At 40.1% G+C, this 25,129-nt stretch overlaps 2 protein-coding genes across 2 annotated transcripts in view; one reads left to right on the forward strand and one right to left on the reverse strand.

Moving 5' to 3' along the window:
- Nucleotides 1–1,941: 1,941 nt before the first annotated feature.
- Nucleotides 1,942–3,087, reverse strand: LOC119736646 (ficolin-2-like). Its single transcript, XM_038210661.1, has one exon. It carries the CDS (start codon nt 3,085–3,087, stop codon nt 1,942–1,944), a length of 1,146 nt encoding a protein of 381 aa, XP_038066589.1.
- Nucleotides 3,088–3,250: 163 nt separating this feature from the next.
- The window catches only part of LOC119736647 (KICSTOR complex protein SZT2-like), a 38,340-nt gene continuing 16,461 nt past the window's right edge, over nt 3,251–25,129 (forward strand). The window contains exons 1-18 of the mRNA XM_038210663.1: nt 3,251–3,307; nt 5,707–6,829; nt 7,555–7,699; nt 9,070–9,160; nt 9,723–9,852; nt 10,720–10,872; nt 11,371–11,470; nt 12,436–12,533; nt 13,228–13,301; nt 14,245–14,511; nt 15,760–16,027; nt 17,521–17,700; nt 18,471–18,677; nt 19,621–19,736; nt 20,947–21,021; nt 22,821–22,895; nt 23,428–23,472; nt 24,626–24,694. Coding sequence (XP_038066591.1) covers nt 3,251–3,307; nt 5,707–6,829; nt 7,555–7,699; nt 9,070–9,160; nt 9,723–9,852; nt 10,720–10,872; nt 11,371–11,470; nt 12,436–12,533; nt 13,228–13,301; nt 14,245–14,511; nt 15,760–16,027; nt 17,521–17,700; nt 18,471–18,677; nt 19,621–19,736; nt 20,947–21,021; nt 22,821–22,895; nt 23,428–23,472; nt 24,626–24,694 — 3,273 coding nt within the window. The remainder of the gene's footprint in view (nt 3,308–5,706; nt 6,830–7,554; nt 7,700–9,069; nt 9,161–9,722; nt 9,853–10,719; nt 10,873–11,370; nt 11,471–12,435; nt 12,534–13,227; nt 13,302–14,244; nt 14,512–15,759; nt 16,028–17,520; nt 17,701–18,470; nt 18,678–19,620; nt 19,737–20,946; nt 21,022–22,820; nt 22,896–23,427; nt 23,473–24,625; nt 24,695–25,129) is intronic.

Consider the following 25,129-nt stretch of genomic DNA (forward strand, 5'->3'; position numbering starts at 1 on the left):
AAAAAATAGTAATGGAGACCAATTTAATAGAGATAGGTTTATATTTGAAGTGATCTAGAACTATGAAAAATATGGAACTAGGAAAATGACTGTACAATAAAGTTATCAAAATTAGGGAGGCATGATCAAAAGAAACAGAGGCTCTGAGGAGCATGCCTTCACAGAATCACAATACAGGGTGAGAAAAAAAGAGCGAAACCCAAATGTTGGGACCATTGTTTTAGTGAAGTTCTGCATGTAGCACTTTTAAAATCTAGGATATGAAAGCCCAATTCATAAGCTTTCTTGTAGTAAAAGAATCATTCAGATCACTCATGTACTTTTTAAGTTATGGAATTTTAAACACAACTACCATTATAAAGTACTGTCCATGGATCACCAAAAAAAGGTGTGTTCTTTCAGCAAAACAAAAACAATTCACACACATTCTACTATTAGGTTTCGCATTTTTTTATTCACCCTGTACATTGAAACATTTATTTTACATAGAAAACACATAAAATGTGAATGAGAGAAATTAAAGAAAGACAGAAAACCAATATACAGGGTGAGTCAATAAGAAAGTGGCCTGAATTAATGATTGTTTCCCTTAAAGCATTCAAATTTGACACACCAACAAAATGCATTATTAAACGAGCATGTTCCACTTGTTGAATAAAAAGGAATTACTGAAATTGTTCCATGGTATGAGAAGTTATGCTTATTTTACTAAAAGAATCCATTTTTACAGCTGTCCATGGAATGCCACTTGAAGTTATTGAGCTGAGTGAGAACCAGAGATTTATACGCAATAAGATTTTTACAGCACTGGTCATGTGTTTTGAATATCAGGATTTTTTTCTGAAGTAACGACAGTGATTTTGGTCTGTTTTCCTGTGCAAATTTCGTTCACTGATGAAGGCAGGAAAACGCCCTTGTTTCATTGTATTTGAATGATTGATGGGCAGCCGAATTTTGTGAGGTTTGTTTTAAAATAGACAAAACTTGTGAACATAGAATGCCAATTATGTGAAATTTTCACAGTTCCTAGTCAATAATGTGTACTTTATCCATATGTTATTTTAATCAAATGTAAAGTGCCACATATTTAAAAAAAAAAGAACATTCTCATCAGGTCACTTTCTTTTTGACTCGCCCTGCGTACATGTACATACATACATATCCGTGATGAGAGGGGTTCAGTATACCCCCAGTACATGTATGACACAGTGCAAGTACGTTTTCTGCATTGAGGTTTTTTTCTTTCAAAAATCCTTACCTGATTTTTGATGTCGGATGTTACAATTGCCTTTGTCTGGTGTTAATCTGATGACCAACTAAAAGTCATCTGGTGTCAATCCAGTGTTGATTAAGTGTTAATCTGTTATTCATTGTGAAGTTAATCTGGTGGCAAGCCAGTGTTTTTCACGTTTTAATCCGATGTTCAACCTTAAGGTTATCTGGCGTCAGTCCATTGTTGGTGAATAATTAATCCAACGTTCACCCTGAACTACATGTCAAAATATGGTGTCAATCCAGTGTTGGTCAAGTGTCAATCTGATGTTCAGTCTAGAGTTAGTCTGGTGTCAAACCAGTGTAGATCAAGTGTTGATTTGATGTTAATCTGGCGTCTATCCAGTGTTGATCAAATGTTAATCTGTTGTTCAATCTGAAGTTAATCTGGTGTCAAACCAGTGTCTATCTGATGTTAATCTGGCGTCTATCCAGTGTTGATCAAATGCTAATCTGTTCTTCAATCTGAAGTTAATCTGGTGTCAAACCAGTGCTGGTGATGAAGTATTAATTTTTCAATCTTATTAGAGTTAACTTGATGTTGACTACATGAGTACATGTAGTGTCAATCGATTGCTGTCCAATTGCTATTCTCCTGTTTATTCAATCATCAAATGTGTGTCCACCCAATGCAGTTCTAGTGTTAATTCAGTGGTACGGTATCGGTATTTAACCTAAGCAAATTTTCATGCTGCATTGTTTGAGACTATAGAGTCCTCTCCAAGAAAACCATGTAATTGCGTGGTCGTCCACCGTTTCTTCCTGAAAGTAAAAGCCATTCAGATTTGCCAAAACGCACCCATCATACCACCAGCCTCCATGGTTGTCTACAGCACATGTTCTGCTATCCAATCCATCATTATCGTGATCCCAAGTTGAGAAAGATCGGCCATTTTCATGTGCAAGTGAGTTTTCAATGTCAAAATCATTTCTGGTAGCGAAATTGCCCAAATGCATGGTGTATTCTTCTCCTTGGACTGAAAAGTCGTTATACCGGACATGGCGATGTTGGCCGTGCCAGTCGGCCAGGTCAATGTGGAGCATCCACGGTCCCTGAGATTCAGTCAGCTGCCGAATGTTGTCGTTTCCTAGCCAGTATTCCCCAGACAAGTTGCCGAATCCTTCTCGGTACTCGGTCCAGTTGCGGTAGAAGTCCACGCTGCCATCCTGACGACGCTGAATCACCATCCAATATTTGCCATAGATCAGCTCGCAGTCGACCTGAATCCCGGGACCTGTGCCCGAGGGATAGACAGTATTGACCCCTTGTCTCTTACAGCCGATGGTTGGGTTTTCTGTTGGGGTGGGAGGTGGTTCAGTAGGTTCGTTTGGTATGGGATCCACTTCTACTTCTGGAGTGGGGAAGGCCGGTGTTGTGTTGGTAATAGTGTCGGGTGCTTCCTCATTTATCATCGGAGTGGATAAGGCAGATGTCAGAGAGGGAACGGAAAATCTTTGTGTTTCTTCATCAGAGTCAAAATACACACTGCCCTGGCGCTCGGTGAAACGGCTCGTCTCCTGTGACCTGGTAGTAGTGCTCAGTTCGCACATGCGATTCGGCCAGTAGTAGTTGAGTGACATGCAGCGTACGTCAGCGTGGCAGTTGCGTGCACAGGTGACGGGGGAAACGGTAGTAGTTGTTTCGTAAACGGATCTATCGAGGGCGCAATTCTCCGCGCCATAGAATTGCAATCTGGTTTGGCCTGTGCACGGACTTCCAAAGCAGAAAGCCATGCCAGCAATCAACAAGCTTGTGAAAAACACCACAATCTGAGATTTCAGTCCAGAAGGTTGCAGTATCTGCGGCAATTCCATGGTTCAGTCACAGTGCTTGATTGATATCAAAGTCGGCAAATTTTGTAACTTACCGTTTTTTAAAGTTTTTGATTATCAGCAGAATATATGTGCTATTCTTGATGATTGCGTATGTCTAACGGCAGATTACTGCACCCATAGAAATTTCAATTCCTTTAACAGAATGAGACAGAAAAATACGTCTTCCACAACCTTCTTCTCGACCAATCTGAGCCCTACAGTCAGTTTTTACTTCACACAAATTTCAGTGTGCAAAGCGAAATTATTAGGGTAATGGCAAATGTCAGAAAGAAACATCAGTAGTTGACGTCATGAAATTTGCTGGCTTTTAGTCCTGCTTTTGATGTAGCAATTCCCTGCTTGAATGAGTAATATTAGTTTGAAAGCTATTGCCCCCCTCTAGACCTGCGTGTGTTTACACAAAGAACAAGGCCAGAAAGCATTGAGCACGTCTACATTTTCCATAGTTACCACTGATGCGTAATTAAGAAATATTACAATGGCAATATTTGTGCTTTACTCAACTAGAAGTCGTATTTATCAGCCTGTACCTCTTTTATTAACGTACATGCCTATGGCCAGCATTTAATCAAAACTGCCTTTGTGTTGACAATGCTAGCTTGCCTGAGGGAAATTCTGTTGTTCCGCCCACTCCTCCATTTTCTTTGAATTTTGAAAGACAAGAACCGGAGCAGAAAATGTCTGTTGCTTTTATTAATATTTCTTCATTTTTGTCATCAAATAATGTTGCACCACTCCTCCATTTTCTTTGTATTTTGAAAGACAAGAACCAGAGCAGAAAATGTCTGTTGCCTTTTGCCATTATTAATACTTGTTCATTTTTGTTGTCAAATAGGGGAAGATATCTTATTGCTGCAGACTGGAACTGGGTATTGATTTTTTGTGGTCTTCAGAAAAGAGATGCAATATAATTGGTCCACGGCAGCGGTGCAACGGGGAGCTTTTTCTCTGTAGCTAATTACGCCTTTTGTCTGCATTATTTTCGCAAATACCTTGACATTTACAACTGGTTATTGGCACTGTGTGCGCTAATTTGCAGACGAAACATCTTCAACTGAGCTTACACAACTTTCCCAATTGATGGCGTAGGGTATCTGGGTCCCAAAATATCCTCCATTTTCTTTGAATTTTGAAAGACAAGAACCAGAGCAGAAAATGTCTGTTGCCTTTTGCCTTTATTAATACTTGTTCATTTTTGTTGTCAAATAGGGGAAGATATCTTATTGCTGCAGACTGGAACTGGGTATTGATTTTTTGTGGTCTTCAGAGAAGAGATGCAATATAATTGGTCCACGGCAGCGGTGCAACCGGGAGCTTTTTCTCTGTAGCTTACGCCTTTTGTCTGCATTATATTCACAAATGCCTTGACATTTTCAACTAGATAATTTGTATTGGCGCTGCGTGAGCTAACTTGAAGGCGAAACATCTTCAACTGAGCGCGTACACAACTTTCCCAATTGATGGCCTAAGGAAAAATGCACTGCCACAGGGCCCATGGTCCAAAATCGTGCCTGTTAGAATACGAGATTTCGTAGAGCACATTCGGATATATTTTTTAGCAGCTCAACAAATCATCTTGTTTCTCCGTTAGTCCGTACGTTAGTTAGTTAGTTAGTAACAAATGTTTACATTGTCTATTGCTCCTATATATTCTGACCAATTTCAACCAAACTTTGTCAAAGGTTTCAGTAGCCCAGCCCCAACATGTCACTTGACCAAACTGGGGTCAAAGGTCATCATGGGGTCAAATTTCAAAGCAGCTCAAATGACAAAAGTAGTGCTGTCAACATGTTGGCATTGGTCAAACATTAAAAAAAGTCCATGGTGACCTCTTTGTCTGACCTACAGCTACGGGGTCAGAGGTCAAAATAAGGTGAACAGGAATTTGTTGGCCCGTAGCTTCCGAGATCTGATCGAGCTTGTTTTTTTAAAAGGAGGAATAATTGGTATTGAGATCCAAATATTTAAGCTTGAGGTAGAACTAAATAAAGCTCACCTTTGTAAGAACATTAAAAAAAAAAACTGAAAATGCCAGTTTGTGTGGCCAGTAATTGGTACTTCATGTGAAGTACTTTTGTGCTGCCTATGAACCTGTTTTTGCAGAATCTGCATGTCATAGAACTGCGGCAGAAAAAAAACTGGGTCTGGAGATCAGGTATTTTGTCAACCTGTGGGTAGAGAAATTAGTTCCTATGGCAGACTTACAAAATTCCTGTGCAAAGTTGTAAAACTATCCTTTATACGCTTTAAACATACAAACACTAAAGAGCCTGCTGAGACAAATGCTTACAAACATGACAAAGGACAAGCTGACACAAAGTGCAAGATGTGTTTGGAATTTAAAAAAAAATACCTTTTCATGCCTTCCAAAGGGTAAGGGGCTTGGTTTTTATCTGTTTTGTTTATAAATTCACAGTTATAAATTTACAGCACTACAAAGTGACGTATCATGGGTATTTGTTAAAAGCGGCATTCTCTGTGTACAAAATTTATGCCCCATCTGTCACTTTAATACATATAATGACGCGTTGAAACTATTGTGTTTGTCCCTTCTTGTTACACCCGAAGAATTAAGAAGTTCTTCTTTTTTGGTCACAGGAACTGGAACGGACCGAAATCCCCGGCTGTGAGTTGAACAAGGTTGGACACTACTACCACCTGATGTATGACCAGACCCACGTGGATAACACCATGCGCAACCAGGCCATACAGAGTGCCCTGGAGAACCTTGGAGAGCAGGAACCTCACCGATTGGTCAGTGGAGACACCCAAGCATCTTCCGCAGGTGAAGCGAAGACGATCAGTAGCATCTTCGCCTCGACAACGATAATCTGTACGCCGCCCTCGCCTTGTAAGGCGGTGGTTGGGACTTCGGATGGAGCTGACGATGAGTTGAAGAATGGACTTGAGGATTCTAAGACGGGTGGTGAGGAGGAGGAGAGATTGACAGATGCAATGAGGGAGGCGGACAAAACAAAGGATGGAGAAGATAACGTCTCAGGGAGCAGTGACAGCTCCATCCAGGTGTTGGCAGAGGAGCACGATTCCGACGATCAAGGACATCAAGATGATGATGCTGCTCCTGAAAACGTGGACTTACAGCAAGGTGGCAAAGATGAGGTTGACTTGGGTAGTGAGCAGAGCCCATCTGATGACCCCAGAGGGGCGGAGTTACAGGTCGCTGAGGAGGCAGATGAAGGAGAGGACAGCAGTCAACTTCGGCGCAATTCAACGAGCTTTGTTGTCCTGTCGCGTGCCAGCAGCTCCCACTCTGACACCCATCAAGTCCCAGAGACGAGCCACTCTGACTCGGACCTAGCTACGGCTGCCAGGGAATACCTGCAGGCTGTCCAAACCAAGGATAGCCGTAGCCACAGCTCGACCTCCAGCGCCAGCACCACGACCCTGACCCACAAGTCGGACTCTGGTACGATGCTCGTCGAGGACGACCCCAGCCATGGAGCCGCAGATACTCAAGACAGACCTCGTGCCAGCTCTGACTCGGCCGGAACCACAGGTGATGATGATCATCAACCTTCCGTACGTCAGCCAGACATAGCCATGCTGAATCCTCTTGAGAGGAAGTCAAGTCAGAGCTCCGAGACTGACCTTACTCCTCTGGTTGGAAGAAGGCCCTTCTCCCTGATTTCTGCAGCTTCCAGTGGTCCCCCTAGCTCTCAGATCAGCTACACAGGCAGCCTAAATGACAACGATGAAGAAGGTAAAAATAAGTAGCTCCAGCTGCCGTGACTTCCAACTATGACACTTTACGATTTTGAGGTTGGAGGTTGTGATCCTTGGATATTGGAATACTGGGATTTTGGGATCTTGGAATCTTGGGAACTAGGGATATAGGGATCTGGAATATTTGGGATCGTGAGATTTTTGGGATCTACAACATGGTCTAGGGATCTTGGGATCTGTGGAACAAGGGATCTTTGATTTTGGGATCTTGATATTGATATTGTACGGGTGTGCACATTGCGCGTATTGTTCCCAAGTACTAGCGCTACAGGGCTGGGTTCGGACATTTTGTGAAGGGGTAGTTTGGAAAAGTGCAAGTAAATTTTCAACAATTTTCGTATTCAAATAGAAGTACATTTTAATTGTATTTAGATTAAATTAATCAGTTATCGCTTAAAAACAAGCAGAATCTGTGGGAGAGGTGTTATAAAACAAATATTGATCGGTGATCCATGGAGCATTCTTTTTCCCTCGGCTTTGCTTCGGGAAAAATTGAATGCTTCATGGATTGCCTTGGGAGGTTAGTTTTAACTACAACACTCGAAGCAGTCATTTACAAGATCCTGTAAGGGACTACAATTGAACTCTGAAAAAAGGAACTCAAGAATTCAATTTTTTTTTGATTATTGATTTGAAAATACCTCCCATTGAAAACCCAACCCTGCCCAGTTTTAAACTTTTCCAAATGGTTACCTTGTCTAGGATACGAGGGAGGTTCCAGTGACTTGGAGCTGGATGACTCCCAGGAGTTGCTAGCCGAGCAGACCAGGCGACGGCAGCTCATGCCTGACTTCTGGCTCATCCTACGCATACACACCGACCGTGTGGAGATATTCTTCCATTCCAGGTATTACAAACATAACAAAATATGGCATCTGTGAACTGTTCTCTCCAGAGATGCCACTTTCAGCTTTTAACCTGAATTCAGGGGGGGGGGGGTTTCTCCAAAAAATGTGACAAATTAAAAGTGCTGGATTTAGTTTGAAACATTCAGAAAACACAGGGGTAAAGGTAGTGTCAGGTTTTTTGGTTGTGTTTTAGGAGAAAGAATGTTGCAACCTGAAGCTGCTTTTTTCTTCATATACCTCATCTCAATGAAGGTCAGTCGTAGCAGAAATGATGATAAGCCATGAATCTGGGACTGAGAAACACTTCCAATTTTATTAGGAAATACTTAGAAAATTGTCTTAACTCTCCATTGACTTCGTACACAACCGCTGAGGTTGCAACATTCTTTCTGTTTTAGGGTTTTTATTGATACATTGGTGGCATCTCTGTCTCCTAAAATAAACCAAAGTTGATCAGTGTCATTTGGTTTAAATTGCAGTCAAAACAATCTTGAAAATGAGTGGATTTCTACATTTCAAACAAGTACTAAAGAAAAGCCACAAGCAGTGTTACGGTTACATTTAGAAGTCTCCACTGAACTCTATTTATTTCTCCAATTTAGAGTTTTGTGAAATCCAATTTTGAGTTTTTGTGATGTTATGTTCATTTTGTGGAAACGTGTCTCAGAATTATAGGATAATTTACGCAAATGAATTGTTCAGTTGACTTTGTTGTCTTGCTGATACACTGAGATCCGGTTATGATAATATTGCAATCTTGGTTGGGTGACTGGTATAAATTTTAGATATTTTTGGTTTGAAATGTCAGTCCCTCTTTTACATTTTGCTTAAAGGGAATATACAGCATTTGCAAACATCAAAAAAACAAAACTGCCAAATTATTATGAAATACCTTACTGGACTGTTTGTGAATGACAGTCTAAAGCATACTGTAATATCATGGCACCTGGTGTGCTGTCATTTTCAAGAAAAGTGGTATTTTTGTATCAATATCCAAAGCTGGTCGGCCGACCAGCGTTGGAAAAAAAACTGGTTTTCTTTCAAATACTGCCCCCAATTTACCATATGTTGTTAGTCCGCATTTTGCTTATAATTGATTACACACCTTTGAACAGGTATAAGCCAGCTAGACTGATTCCCTGACCTTACAATTCCCAGACATCTATAAATTGCTCTTACTTGGGGACAGGGAACCAGACTACAGGAACATGATTGTTTTTCTTGGTTTTCCCAGCATCAAAACCTCAAACAAGTCAGTGTAACAATATTTGCTATGAATACTAACCCCCCAAATCCATTCTGAAAATTACAGCAAAAGCAAATGTTGCATATTCTCTTTAAATATTAAGAAATGGTCTGTTTTTATCAGGGATCGAGGAGAATCTAACAGTGGAGGCGGTGAGCAGCTGTACTTGCAAGTCACCGATACAATCAGGAATACATGCAGAACGGTCAACCAGGTTTGTTTTTCTACTGTCCTCCCTTGTTGCTAGGTTTTCTTCTTTTTTTATTTCGTAAACCAATCAATCTTTCTGAAATTGTTTCCAATTAACTACTCTGCCATTAATTGAGGAAAGTCAGGTTGGCACAGTGGTTTCTTTCCTCGCCTTCCACCGCTGTGGCTCGATTCCCGCCCGGACTACACGTGGATTGAGTTGTCAGTCCCTACTTGATTCTGTGGGTTTCCCCAGAGTATTCTTCTGGAGTTTTTGTCCCAACTCTGTAATTTCTTCTCATTGTCTTCTCTGTACAGATTCCTTCGGGCTTTCGAGCTACAGTGCCTAAGGCACTTTTAGGAATCCTTTGTTTCATTACCAGAAAGAAATACAGTTGTAAAACATTTAAAAAAATTCACAATCTGTTGCTTGTTCACATAGGTTATTACAATTATTTTGCTCACTTTTCCCTGTTTCAATCTTTTTTCTTAAAGCTTTATAACCTGATGAGCCTTTTTAGCCTTTCTGGGAGCACATCTAAAAATGCTCAAAAATTGCTATTTTTTTTTTTTTTTTTTACCCACAGCGGTTGCTGCTTCAAGATTTGTACAAGACCCACTCCTGTAAGTCCATCCTGTTTGGGGAGAGTGATGAAGACGCCTGGCAGAGTGAAGATCCCATCCGCTCCAGGATTGATAAACCATCGCTGGATGACGGTGGGTAGATTGGGCCCAGATCTCTCCCCCTCCCCAATAACAAAACAATCTTGTTGAACACCCCACCGGTCCCCTCCTCCCACCAGAACACAAGGCAAAAAGTTGTGGCATTAATACCTTTAAGTTTAAAATTTGTAAAAAATTTCCCTGAATGGTTTAAAACAAAACCCCAGATTTTCCATGCTTTTCTTTACAGTTTCCCTAAGTTTTCTATATAGCTCATCCTCAAAATCTAAAGACCCTTAGAATTGCATCCTCAAAATCTAAAGATCCTTAGAATTGTAATTGCTTTAGCTGTTTGCCTTCCCACCGAAAAGACTTTCTTTCAAGCATTCACATTACATTATAAAAATTACAATGACATTTAAGCTTTTCAGATGAGACAGAAGAAAAATAGCACACGGAGCACCTTGTTGTATGGTTTAACCACTTAATTTGTACTATAAAGATTATTTTTGCCAAAAACTTTGATTTTCGCAAAAGGCAAAATTGTCCAGCCAACTTCTGATATACAGCCGAACGCCACAAATACTGATTCTAACTTGTACAACAATAGGGCGTGCATAACGGCCAATTCAAGATCAACACACGGTCTGCCTCCACAGATTTGTCTGACTTTGTACGAAAGGCATGAGGGATAAGCATGTTTAGACGTCACCCGGAGGCAAGTCAAGGCAATATTGGCGTCTTAACCCATCAGCCATTCCTGTGTATAAAAACAGCCAGTATGTGTTATCACGTCCTCCGACATGAACTGGTTAAAACAGACTTTACTTTACTAATCAGCTCCCTGCCAATTTTATTTCCAAGCCAGTGAGTTGATGATGAGCTGGTGACATGAATTGGTTCCTTTATTATTGTTTTCAGACGATGATGATTTTGACCAAGCTAAGATGGACTACCTGGCAGCTGCCATGGACTTCAACCCAGGCCACTTTGCCTGCGATCAGATGTGGCACACCCATCTCAACATCCACGCCAGGCTGTACACAGGACACAGGGGAGGCTCTGCCTCACCGGGTACGTCACTGTATTTGTCACACCAGATTTGCCAAAAATGTTACCATTTCTGACCAAAACTTGAGTCTCCAATTTTTAATTTTTTTTTAACCTTTCACAAATAAAATTTGTCACTCCATTCTACAGTCAAATGTATACACGCCCCATCCTATGTGCATTGTAGGTTTGTTCTACTCATGGTCATGTAGGTTTATGGGTTTGAAAGCGGTCGGCGAAGAACAAGGAGTTTGCCAAAACACATAAGCATTACCTGGTTTGGAGCTTGTTTACTTTCCCGGACTGACAGGGGCTTAAATTTTTTTAAACTAGCCCGGCATACTAACTAGTAAAAACTGCTATGTGCTAGTGAGCGTACTTCTTATGTTGCCTTGTGGGCTAGTGATATATAGCAACAATCCTTTATGAAAATGTGATTCCTTGTATTTTAAATTCCCGATCGTAAAATGATAAACATTAGAAAGTTACTTTAGTTTTTTTCCATTTTTTCATCCTTTGCAGGCATGCAGGCACTGATCTCAGCTCTGAGTACCTTCTCTGTCTCCAACCGTCGCAATATGTTTGTGTTCAGAGAGACGTCGGGAGCCGTGTTTTATCTCAGGTAATGTTTACTGGTAGTCTTGGTAATGAGAACTGAGCAAGTTAACTGCAACATTTGAGCCTGCAAACCAGCTTGCAAATTTCTTTCTCTAGACTCTGTTGAAAAATTTCAACAAAACTTTACTAGATCTGTTTGCCGGTCTTTGTGCACGAACAGCACACATGGTGCAACAGATTACCAGGCATGAGATTTTTCAGACTTTTGTTTGAATTCAGACTTTTTAAATCCGAGGGAAAGACATCTGTATAGAAAGAAATGCATCTCCCAGACCTTCATTCAATTTTCAGACTTTTTATTAAGTTGACAATCTCACCCCTGCTGACTACCCAACGAATGGCTACAAATCCTTGTGTATGTTGCACACAAGTTGGCGATACAAAGTAAAGTAGCACCCATATTCTATAACTATAAAAGCATAGATGTGTGCATACGACCCAAACATTCAGTATCTACATTTATACAACACCTGAATAAATCCCCGTCATCTGATTGGTGGATCGTTGATCACATGTCATTGAATTATTCGTACCAGCGCACGTGGCGCGCAGCACGCAGTGCAATGGAAGTTCTATTGCACGCTGAATAGAACTTCCATTGCACGGTGTCACTGCTGCTGGTGGTGGCGTTGTTTAAATCGAGATGAATTAAATATGATTGTTCTCAACCTGTTGAACAGTTTGCATTAATATAAATATGATGAACTTGTCAAACTTTTACCTGAATATATTGGCTATTAAAAGTCAACCAATCAGATGACAAGCATTTATCAGGTGTTATATAAAACAAATAATGAATGTTTCACGTTCGTGCAATGGAAAGAATAATTTCATTTGGTGACAGATGAAGGAACATTTCATCTGTCACCTCATGAAATTATTCTTACCATTGCACTCACAAACATTCATTATTTGTATATTAGTTTCTAAAATGTCTGATTAGCTTAAGTTTCATGTGTTATATGGCAGGCTATTTGAGAGCACAATAGTCAGTCACTCGTCCAACCCTTCCAGGGTTAGCTCAATTGCCGACACGGGGCACCATAACGAGCCTGGCTCCCAACCAAGTAAGTGAAGTATATTAGAATAGAACTTTCTTAAATGTTGAAATTAGGCAATTTTTTATGAAACAAGAGACCACAAAAAACTAGAGCACGGTCAAGTTTGTGAATTTTGATTTCCCAAATTTTTTATCTATTTCATAAGATGGAATTTGCGTTGGGTGATGTAAATTCAATGTTGGGTTTTGCCCTCCTCGATGAATTTGTAATAAAAAAAAATTGTTTACTCAGTGTGGTCCTGAGTGATTTTGAGAAAAAAAAGTCAGATTCGAACTCGCCAGCCGACCCCGGCAAGCTGGGTTGTTGAATGGTAGAACATCGTCACTAGTAAGCAGGAGGTTGTGGGTTTGAATCCCACCTGAGTATTTTGTGATTTTTTTTATCTCACAATCACTCAGGATAACTCTTGGTACACAGTCTTTATAAACATTAGTTAAAGAAGGGCAAAACCCAGTATTGTTTTTTCATTTCGCAAGCATTAACCTTTGTCATGTTTAAACAGGCATGCAACTTTTCCTTGGATCTGCTGATTTCCTTGTTTTTTACTTCTCATGAATACCATTACAAATTGAAAAAAACACTGTTCAAAGTCTTGGTTGGTCTGGCATATCCCGGTTTTCTCTCTTCATTCCAAGTTGCATGCCTGTTTAAAGATGCAGTATCAAGAGAGATTAACTTTTTCTAAATTTATTTTGAACAGTGAGCCGTGCCACGTCCGTGCAGTCACTCAACACGCTGGGGATGGGGTCCGTCTTTGAGGAGGAGTTCTCATCCGTAAGTAGTTTCTGGCTTAGTAGAGGGAAGAATGAGCTTAGAGAAAACAGGTTACCAACCAAAATACCACATGTATATTCCACAGGACTGGTACTCCGTAGATTATTGTCTTAGATGGTTATTTGTTAAACTAAATGCTTAGCTTAGCTGCTTCATGAAATTATGTCGTCTCCTTAGGCACTCAGATTTTCTGTTTGCTGTTACCCAACAATTAGATAAACAAATCTAAAGTTTTAAGTTGCTTTTGGAATCTTTGCATAGTGCTTGTGTTGTAATGACAGCAAAAACATATGTTTTCAATGTTGTCCGATGATATTCATACCTATCTACATACATGTTTACAAACAAAGTTGTGAATAAACAAAACAAGATAAGACACACAGTTTGCAATAGGTCTTTCTTAAGTGGGGTCATTTCCTACAGACCAGCCACGTGCATCGGCATTTTGAGCGTCAACTTGCATAACGCGCATCGGCTGCGTCGTATTTCGAACACATTTCGAGCAACAAGCACGCATGTTTGGAACATTTTCAACACTCTGCAATGCGTGCTTGATCGCGTAAAATACGCAGTTGCAGTTCTCCTACAGAGATGGCCGTCTCTGAGAGAGATCTATAGACCATTATCAGGTTGTGGCCGTTCTGATTTTTTCCCCCATTCAAATCAATGTAACCAAAGCGAGGCTGTCAGGAAAAATAGTCTGATTCCTTTTTGCACAAAAACATTATCATTTAGTACTGTTATTGGATGCAGGGAACATGACTGAAATGGTGGCAGCATGATAAAGGTCTATTGCATGCTGACAACTCATGGCTGGTTCTTTCAGTAACAGATGAGAACACAGAGCCCAGTTATTCCCTCCCAGGGTATTCTTTACAAGCCAACAATATAATATTGAAAACAAGGTTGAATGTTACTGCGGTTTTATAATACTTCAACACAGGCCCAAGGGCACGGATTTGACATGCGCAAAGTCAGCACTGTGGACTCGGGCCTGGACACCATGTCCACGCTGTCCCGAGCGGCCGGACCGGGCCGGACCGAGCACACCATCAGACTGGACGTTCACGGGGTGGACCCGCCGGGGCCCGAGATCAGAGAGGATCTGGTGGAGTTGTTGAGGAACCGATTGGCCGAGGCTACCTTAGACGTGATATCCGTCATGCTGGATAGGAACCCGATGTGCAAACTCACACCTACTGATGTTCAGGTATGGGAGAAAAATGCCTTCACCTCAGATTCAACAACCAGGAGTTTTGGAAAGAGTTCCATAACCAGACATCATTTTAGTTTTTACACCCTGTGCACAAACCCTACGAGACTGGTCTGAAAAATTCCAAGTGTTATCTCAGTAAATGCTTCTATATTTTCACTGCTAAATTTGACTTTTTAGGACATGTTATCACTTTCTGATGGCTGATAGGTCACTGCAGGGGAAAATTTGTGATGTCCATGTATGGAATTCTTCCCATAGTTTCTTGCCAGTGTTGCAGTCTAGTACTCGTTGATAGACAAAAATTTTTGTCCGAAGAAAATGTTGATGAGTACAAGTATGAGTAAACAAGTACTCAAGAATGAGTATGCGGACTGAGAATTAGTACAATAACATGGGAATAATAAACATCCATGGAATGTAACCTGCTGGTACAACCTACTGTTATGAATGTACTGTCCAAAAATTAATTAAATGGCTTTTAATTTTGTAAAAAAACTGCCAGTACGACACATTGTGCACTCATACTGAAATTTGTATCCTTGTGGAGACATTTCTTTGTTCTCGTGTTGAAAAGTTTTCGAGTTTGAAAGTGAACTTTCAAAATGCTCTTATTTTTAACCAGAATTAATTTCCTTGGCTGAAATTCGGACTTAATATCCCTTTTCTAAAACTCTTCCATTTGCGACGGATCAACCCACCTTGGAAATTCCTAGTTTTTGAGTAAAATCCATATATCTATTTTGTGAAAACCTTGTGGAGACGTAATCATCTATAGAAATTGCCCTGTGGAGACGTATACAATCTTTCGTTCCCTATTGTGTGCACGTCTCCAGAGGGCACGGTGTATCAGATTGCATGTCACACTAAAAATCCTTTGGTTGGATAAGTGTGCAACTCACTTACAAAACAAGATATATAAATGGTGTATGTTGTGATAGAAAGTTCCACCTTGGGTGTTGATCGAAGAACTCCCCACTTTCAGGTCATTGAGGGGGCCTGCCAACCAAATAAAAATTTTCAAGTTGTCCTTTCCAAATTAAGTTATCAACTTACGAAAGTGGACTTTGCAATCTTACCTCATCTTCACCGATCAGGTCAGAGTCAAAATAAGTGGCATTCATATAGAATTTCTCCAAGCATTCTCAACTTATTGAGCTACTTCTTGAAAACCAACCTCTCTCGCTTCAACATGCCCACTGAAGAAATGCCGTCTTTCTCCAACCTTCCTCTTTTCCCCCACAGTTCATCCAGCCCCTGGTCAAACCCCCTACCGAGACCCTCCACTTCACCATCCCCCAGTCGGCCCGGCCACATCTCTTCTCCCTGTCATTCTACCTGGGCCAGAACCTGCGTCAGTTCCTGCACATGCCCAAGTACAGCAGCACCAAGCCTGAGGGTCATTTCCTGGACTACGTTGCCAGCGGCGGCGTCACCGATAAAGACAAGGGGATTGAGCTGCCTGACAACGAGGCTTATCTGTATAACAGACCGGAGAGGGCCGGACGCACAGGTACAGAGGGCATTGAAGGGTCACAGGATGCAAGCTCGGTTACAAACTTTATGGTTAACCTTGAAAATATGGTTAATAACTATGGTTACAAGTTCGATGGAGGACCATTAGGCCCCCCAAAAAAGTCTCCGGTTTCTGGTATGGAGCTTGCCCCAAAAGTAATGCGGCGAAGCGGCTTTTTCTTTTCGGAATATTTTTTCTTCAAATGTCGGCTGATGACTGCAAATGGTGCCTGACTAAATTTAGTGCAAAATATATGGGAGTCCAGAGAGTCCACATAAAGCTTATACTCGATCGTAACCCCATCTAAAAACATGTTAAAATTGTGCAGCAGCAGGATTTCAGTCAAACCAGTGAGTTTGGCATTTTTGAGACATCATCTTACATTGAAAAAAAAAACTCTATCGTTTTGCCAACGTTCAAGGCTACGGCGACGCCCGCAGACCAGAAACCGGAGACTGTTTTTTTTGGGCCTTAGTAAACTAGTGGTTGATTTGTAACGTAACTTAATATGCCTGTGCACTTATAGCAATGTGCCAGCATTCTATGGTCAAAACATCACATAAAATTTCTTTCTGATGATGTTTATACCCTAGTTGGACTGAAACTGTTTGCATAACATTTTTGTTTTATAAGGCCTTCACATCACACAAATTCCATCTTAACCTTATTTACAGTAAATTTCTGTATCATGCAATATGAGAATCAAAGATAAAATACATAAAGAAATAACAATATGTTTGTAAAGGATCAGAATTCTATTTTACAAACAGTTTTGAAATGTTCTTCATGTTCCAGAACCTTTGTGTTACAGTTTGGTTTCAAAATGTCATGTTTCACAAATCAACACTTGAGAAGTTCTGTAGTTCATAGACTCAGTAGCCGCAGACGGTGGTCTGTTGTGCAGAAACAAATTGTGGGGTTCATGAGTGTGCGGTGATTAAGTTACCCGATTGGTCTATACAGGGTGAGTAAAAAAAAAGCGAAACCCAATTGCCGGGACTATTGTTTTAGTGAAGTTCTGCATGTAGCACTTTCAAAATCTAGGATATGAAAGCCCAATTCATAAGCTTTCTGCTAGTACAGGAATCATTCAAATCACTCATGTAATTTTTAAGTTACAGAATTTCAAACAAAACCACCGTTTTAAAGTTTTGTCCAGATCACAAAAAGGTAATTGTTCTTTCAGCAAAACGAAAACAAATCACATAGGGATGTTTGTGAATTGTTTTGGTTCTGAAAGAACGCAAACCTTTTTTGTGATCCGTGGACAGAACTTTAAAACGGTGGTTGTGTTTAAAATTCTGTAACTTGAAAAGTACATGAGTGATTTAAATGATTCTTGTACTAAAAGAAAGCTGATGAATTGGGCTTTCATATTCTAGTGCTATATGCAGAACTTCACAAAAACAATACCCAAGACATTTGGATTTCGCTTTTTTTGACTCACCCTAGAGTTGAGGTACTGTTACCATCTACAATTGTTGTTCCAGGTATTGGCATTGCCTGTATATCCATGGGGTTAGTGGATGGTCGCGGCAATCCTGTATCCCTCCATAGCTGCCCTCGGCCGTCCCCCGTAGCACACATGGAGCTCCTGGATACATTTGATTTCATTCCCTGGACACAGACGGAGAGGTACTACACGGGCTCCGAATCATCACGGAAACCAGGTAGTCCATAATTGCGGTATTTATTGGTCTGTTTTTTCCCCCTGACTGGTAGCATTGTAATGATTTCTGCAAAGCTTTACAGTGATTACCCACACAGAAGCTGCTCTCATATTTATGGGTTTTGATTTGCTAAACTGAGGAGACAAAAACGAATCACAGTAAATTCTCTTGCTCAACGACATGATCTGCCTTTGCTAGATTCGAAATCATAGCTCACTGCCAGGTGTAAGCTGTAATCTCCCATACAGTAGCTAGTGGCATCCACATGTTTTTGAATAAATTGTCTCGATCTTCCATTGAATTCGAACCTATGGCCCCCGTACTTTCTGTCACCTGAGATGGAGCGCCCATGCAGTAACTAGCCTCTCTCTCTCACAGCTTTGTTCTGCTCCTTAGAAAAGACAAGCAATCAGAATAATTGTATTGCTAAGGACATAGCGATTCAAATCCATGGCTCCCTTTGTGTGAATTTTTGGCTGCAGTCATCCAATTAGTAGCTAGTTCCACCCTCATAGGTTTTGATTAGCTCCATAGAAGAGAGAAGCAGTCATAGTAAACTGTCTTGCCTGAGGACATGTAATCCCCCTTCGATGAACCCAAGCTTTACTTAGTTTGTGCAAGTTGTTGGCTGTATTCACTACTAGAGTAGCTAAGCCCACCCACATAGGTTTTGATTAGCCACATAGAAGAGAGAAGCTTTCAGAGTAAACTATCCTTCCCAACGACATGCTCACCCTTTTGCCGGGTTTTGTCTTCTCAACTTCTTGTAGGCCCCACTGCCCTCATTCAGTTTGCTATCTGGCAGAGAGGCAACATCGACTTGCCCCAGCTCACCAACCGTCTCATGAGGGCAGTACAGCACAGCCTGTGTGACGTCGTCATGGAGTATTGCGTCCTGACTGCCCCTATGGGGATTCTGCCTCAGCATGAGCTCCTCAGCTTGACGCCGTACTCTTCCCCGACCAAAGACGGAGAAAGTAAGTTTGTTTACAATGTGTATTTTTGTTTTTCATAGGATTTGTTTCCATTTCTTTCAGAGAAATTTACATACATATTGAAGGCTTGACAAACTGTGGAATAATAATAATAATAATAATATATAGTGATTATATAGCGCTTTATACCAAAGGTCTCAAAGCACTTCACAATTATTACCCCTGTTCATCAGGCCATGAGATGAGTTTCTGCAGCAGCTCAAGATCAGCGCAATCTGGTCTTTACCTTCAACTAGTGGCCACACAAAGGAATGCCTTTGTCAAAATTCATTTGACAAGCTTTTGATGCGACTTGAGACTGCATGACCAGGGATTGACTTGTGATTGACTTGTGACCGACTTGCAGTTGAATTGTGATTGACTTGTAATTGACTTGTGGTTGACTCATGATTGACATGTGATTGACATGTGATCGACTTGTGATGGGCATGTGAATGACATGTGATGGACTTGTGATTGAGTTGAGATTAGTTGTGATTGAGTTGTGATTGAGTTGTGATTGAGTTGTGATTGAGTTGTGATTGAGTTGTGATTGAGTTGTGATTGAATTGATTAGTTGTGATTGAGTGATTGACTTGTGATTGAGTTGTAATTGACTTGTGATTGCCTTGTGATTAGTTGTGATTGAGTTGTGATTGACTTGTGATTGAGTTGAGATTAGTTATGATTGAGTTGTGATTGACTTGGGATTGAGTGTGATGGACTTGTGATTAGTTGTGATGGAGTTGTGATTGACATGTGACTGACTTTAGATTAACTTGTGATTGACTTGCGATTGACTCGTGATTGAATTGTGAATGACTTGTAATTGATTTGAGATGGACATGTGATGGATTTGTGATTGAACTGTGATTGATTCAAGACTGAGTTGCGAATGACTTTTGAAAACTTAAGTTTTAAACTGAAATTGATCTCATTGATCTAGGAGGAGCCGGTGGTTCACAAGCAGACATGGCCCCTTCAAAGGGAATCCGACAGTTATTCAAAGATAATGAGGACAAGACCAAGGACGTTGAGAGATCATCTCCAGTTAGCGTCAAGGTAAACTAGTCATGAATCTTTATTTCACCTCAGTAGTGGGGCATCTCAAACGCTGGCATGCATGGAATGTAGCTTCTCCAGAAAAAATGTGAAGGGACCCCATGTCCTGAAGTCACTAAGCAGATAATTTTACGTAGCACAAATGAGCTGGGAACTGGTCACAGGCAATATACATAAACATTTCATTTTGGCTGGTAGCCTGCATTTGCTATTAAAAAGTAAAACTTTCTGCGCTTAGCAGTTTTTTTGTGCTTAGAAAATCCTTTATTCCTACCTGGAGCACACACTGTGGGCTTCCTTTGCGGCCCATGTTGGAATGGTAGCCCACGTTAGGAATTTAGTGGTAGAGGCTAATGCCATGTCTGAAACGGTCAACCAGACTACAGCTGTTGTCAGCATGTTACCATTTGGCATGTTTATAATTAGTTGTAGTTGGGGAAGACCTAGACAAGGGACAAGAGATGCGAGATGCGGCCTTCGGGCGCAGCCTAACTGCAGAATGGTCTGCTCTAGTTGGAAACAGAACCTCTCAACGTATCCACGGTTTTGTTCAGAGTAAGCACTCTGAATGTAACATGAGTCTTGAGACGCTTGTTCTCCCAGCATATGTGAAAAATTCTAAAGCCTCTAAAAGTGTCTGGTTTCTTTTCTTCATTTTGGCAGTGTTGTTGACGTTATTTTTTCCCCTTTTTTTCATTGACTAAAGTTTTAAGATTTTAGAAAAACATTGTGTCAGGTGGTGTTATGCCATGTTGCGGCGGCTTATGCTGAGTATGGTTCCCCCATCAATTTGGAGCCCATTTTTTCCCCTGTCCCTGTTACATCTGACATCTGTGATTTTATAATTCTGATGCGCTCCTTAATGCAGCTGTCCTCCAAGAGTGATTATGAATAGCAAACTGCCAACCCAACAAGCAAACAAAAATATTCCTTTCAAGTCATTATTAATGATATTTGAATGGTAAATTGCAAAGTACCAAGGTAACTGGGACAGGAAAAATGTCACGCTTTGGACCCTACATTTATACAATGACCCTGCTTTCATTCAAAGCAATTGAATCAATCTTTAGTTAATTTGTCATGGAAAAAAATAGTTTGGGAATTTGCCCTTTTTCAAAAAATTATCAAGCGATCTGTAGAGCTCCCATTGTCATGTTTTGTTTTGCTTTGTTTGTTTGTTTGTGATTGACTGTCATTCCTCCACCCACAGCGCTCGTTGTCCATGGGGGAAACACCCATGTACTTCGCCAGCGACATTAGACAATTCATGAGGCGAATGCAAAAGGTTTGACGCTAGATCCTACTCCATTGCATCTGAGCTAGCATGCTAGATCTCTGCTTGCTTAACCACCATAACCCCTCAAAAGCCATCAAAGTCCAACATCTGATTTTCAAGGAATCAGTAATGTTGAGCCAAAATCGACGTTTCTCACAATGTGGCTGATATGTAAAGTTGGTTACCACTGTTGTCGTCAAATCCATCACAAGTCTCCAAAAATCCTTACAAGTCCCCACAAGTCCCCACAAGTCCCTACTTGTCCCCAGAAGTCCCCATAAGTCCTACAATTCCCCACAAGTCCCAATAAGGCCCTACAAGTCCCCACAAGTCCCCTTCTAAGAACTTGTGGGGACTTATACGAACTTGTGTGGACTTGTACAAACTTGTGTGGACTTAAAAAGAAATTGTGGGGACTTGTGGGGACTTGCGATGGGGTTGACTACTATACTGGTCACTGTACGGTGTTGGATTTTGATACATGTAGATGCATAAAGGTTTCTTGTGAAACTTGCCGAAAAGGGGGTTATGGTTACTATTCGTCAACAACTTTGAATGAGCACGTCTGAAACAGCTTTTGCTTATCTATGAAATCTCTTAGTAATAATCGCTCATTACACATGACACATAAGCGTTACATTAACAGCTGCTTTGTACATCTCAGCAGCAAGATTGTTTTCGTATTAATGTCTCATTAAAATTGCTTAAAACTTATCTGCGACAAGCTGTTCTTTAGAATTGAATGCATGCCTTGCATAGATTGATAGTTATTCTTGACAAAAACAGATTCATCAATTCGGCGATTCACAATGCAGTGCGCCACCAAGAGTTTGCCATGGAAAGTCCATTTTTCAAGTTCACGGTCGACAAAACATGGCCCATTTGAATGAGTGTCATTAGACAACTTGAGCTAACTTGTTATAGATTGGGGCATAGCGTTCTGCAGCCTTACAAAAAACACCATATTGATAAAAGAAAAAAAAGGGCAAACATATACTCGAATCATTCGCTTACGAAATTACAGACCGGAAAAACTAACAATTTCAAATGTCCCGCGCTGTGAATTTGTTGACTATCTCCCATAATGCACTGGGAAAAACAAAGTTTCCGTGGCAAACTCTTGGTGGCGCACTGCATTGTGAAACTCCCCAATTCAATTTTACTTCAAAGAGAATTGTTATTAGTAAGTTGTTATTTTAAGCTATCTGTGATTCTGGTTTTCTTCATTTTTCCTGCGATTTCTCCTACTTTATTTTTCCCTTCCTGTGCTGCATGACAGTGCCTTGCAAACATCCATTAAAATTTGATTTTAAATGCATTATTTAAGCCTTCATGAACAGAGAACGACCTGTGACAACTTCGTCTTCTTTTGCATCCGGCATTATTTCTATTCCTTTTCTTAGGTGCACTAGTTTATTGTTCAATGCAAAATTAACTTTGATTGTTTCTATAGTTTTGAATATGCAGATATGCAAATATGCAAATAGCAATATGTATAAATCATTTCCCAATTTCGCACCATGCACCTTTATTTTAATTTTTCTTACTTGCTCAATTGTCACCTAAAACTTTTTTTTTTTGCAGGCTTTCTCTGAAAAAAATCTAAACATCACAAAAATATGACTTGCGACTGTATTCAAACTACATTTTTCTATAAATTTATTTTGACTTTTTGTTTTTTGTTTGCATTAAACAAATGTCTTACTTTAATGCCAAATTTATTTCTTCTTCTTCTTCTTCTTTTGTTTTTTGTTGTTTATGTTGCTTCTGATCAACCCATGGCCTATTGTTTTGTTCCCGCTCAATAGCAACACCCAAAGTCTGCCAATATTCCGCCGCTGCACTCAGCTTCATCTCAAAGCCAAAGTCATAGCCATGGAAAGGTAATTAAGCCGCAGCAGCTTGCACATTATGTGTTGTCCTTCTAGTTCTAAGAGATTTTCAATGTGGTACTGGATAAGGCTAGTTCAGAGCCTCGACCCACAACTGGCAATACCTGGCATAGAATTTCTTTGTATTTTTAATCATGCTTTTTTGGGCCCCATAGCTGATGTTTGAAAATGTGTTTGGATTTCAGAAATGTATAGGCAGTCCTGAAGTTAATTTGCATACCTAATAAATTGGACTTATGGGCATTGTTTCATATATGTCAAATTTTAATTCATAACTGAAATTTTTTTATCAATTCAATTTTCAACTAAGAGTTTGTAGTTAGATACATGATTTTTTTTTCAGTTATTTTTGTTTTTTCTTTTGCTTATCTTTTGACCAATAACTCGTTTCTAATTGTGAGATTCCTTCATTAATTGCTTGCTACCATAGCTGCAAAGGCATAGATTTGTGAGTGATTATTTTTGTTTTTTTGCTTTGCACAATTCATTAATTCCAAAGCCCATTTTGTTGACTCTGTTTTAGTTGTCAGACTCCTTTTCTCCACCTGCTATCAAGAAATGGCTTCAGGTACTACCCACAATGCACTGGCTTTAATACCCACAATGCAGTGGTCTTACCCACAATGCCTTGCTAACAGTGTGCTTCCTTTACTTATTCCTAACCTGCCCATCCTTGCACTGTCAATGCATGTCTCATTTCACATTTTTCCCCATTTTTTTTTCATTTTGCACATGTGACATGGGGCGTTAATATCATGAATTCATTGAACCCTAACTGTACTTCAATTAGCTATCCACACATGAAGTGTTGTTGCAGTAACGTATAACAAATTTCATTGGACTAAACTTCAAACTAACCTCTGACCTTGGCCTCAGTGTATTGTGGATAATCATTTGGACTTAAAACCAGTAACTTTCCAACAGGGATAATTTTATAAGATGTTTTGCTGAAGGGTTTTGACTCTTGAAGTGTTACCTTCCCGCACTAGAAATTTAAGCCAGCATTTAAAGAGCCCAATCCTTGGAAAGGCACCTTGTGTCCCCATTTATATTTTCAATTTTCTCTAAGTCTTTGCCATTTTCAAAGGTGTTTGGATGCCTTTTTGGTTTTTATGCAAATGAGAATTTCCATATTCATGAGCAAAAGTGTGATGTCATTTCCGTTTGAGGTACATTTTCTCCTCTTTGGCGAGTCTTTGCATCAGTAAATGGCGGCAAACTTTTCTCAAAATTTTTTTCGATAAGCAAATTTTGGAGTTCACAATTTGAACAGAAAACCCTTAATAATAATGTAACAGTGTCTTCCTGAAATGACATCACAGCAACAGCGCCCTCAGTTGTCCGGAAAAGCATAGGAAATTGTTTAGAGAAGTGTACTTTTCAATAAAATCAACCAAAAAGGGATGTGAAGTATTTTTCATACATTTAAGAGGAGTAGAAATTTGCACAACCTATGTTCCTAAGAAAAAAAATCACTTCATGGCCCTTTAAATTTTCGTGGGCCTAAGTGTGTATTTGCGTCTTCATTTCTTTCATTTGTCTCCAGTACAAATCAGCATGTTGATGAGAATGTTCCCCAGCATTGCATGACGAAAATTCAACAAACTCATTTGGAATTTTGTTTATGGGCATTTGTGGACTTTCATTTTTATCAGTGTTGTTTGAAAATTGCGCTGTAGATAGTATTAAAATTCGTTTTTGAATTTAAACCTTGTTCCCAGAGGGTTTCGCCAGGCCCCACACCAGAAAGCCCCTTTACCGGTTTCTTCTCTTTTTGGTCCTCGCACCAGGTAACCTTTGACCTTTAATGCAATGCATCATGGGTGATGACCTCGCCAAAATGCATGCTGGGAATGAAGATAATCCATATGATCATCTAGGTTCCACGTTTTTTCCTCTCTTTTTTTTGTTTTTTTGTTGTTAATGTCTTAGACTTCATGTTTAAATTCATACATGTAGGTCATAAAATTCACTTTTATTTTATACCGAGATCATTCAAATTTCTGTATATATCATATTGACATAATTTGTTTACTTGATCGACAGAGAGAAAAATATAAAAAAGACACCTACAAACTTGACCATCACATTTTAAAATGTGTTTGAAATGTATGTAGGGGCTCATGCACACCATTTGACCAAACTTCTGTGGGGAGTGTGGCCTGTTGATAAGGATTTGTGACTAATGATCAAAGGGTCGGGGGTTCGAATCCAGCAGCTAGCCA

This window comes from Patiria miniata, unplaced genomic scaffold (assembly GCF_015706575.1).
Source record: "Patiria miniata isolate m_02_andy unplaced genomic scaffold, ASM1570657v1 HiC_scaffold_3, whole genome shotgun sequence".
In the NCBI taxonomy this organism is placed as follows: domain Eukaryota; kingdom Metazoa; phylum Echinodermata; class Asteroidea; order Valvatida; family Asterinidae; genus Patiria; species Patiria miniata.

Coding starts and splice junctions, on each gene's coding strand:
- LOC119736646 (XM_038210661.1), bottom strand. CDS start 3,087: ATGGAATTGCCGCAGATACTGCAACCTTCTGGACTGAAATCTCAGATT.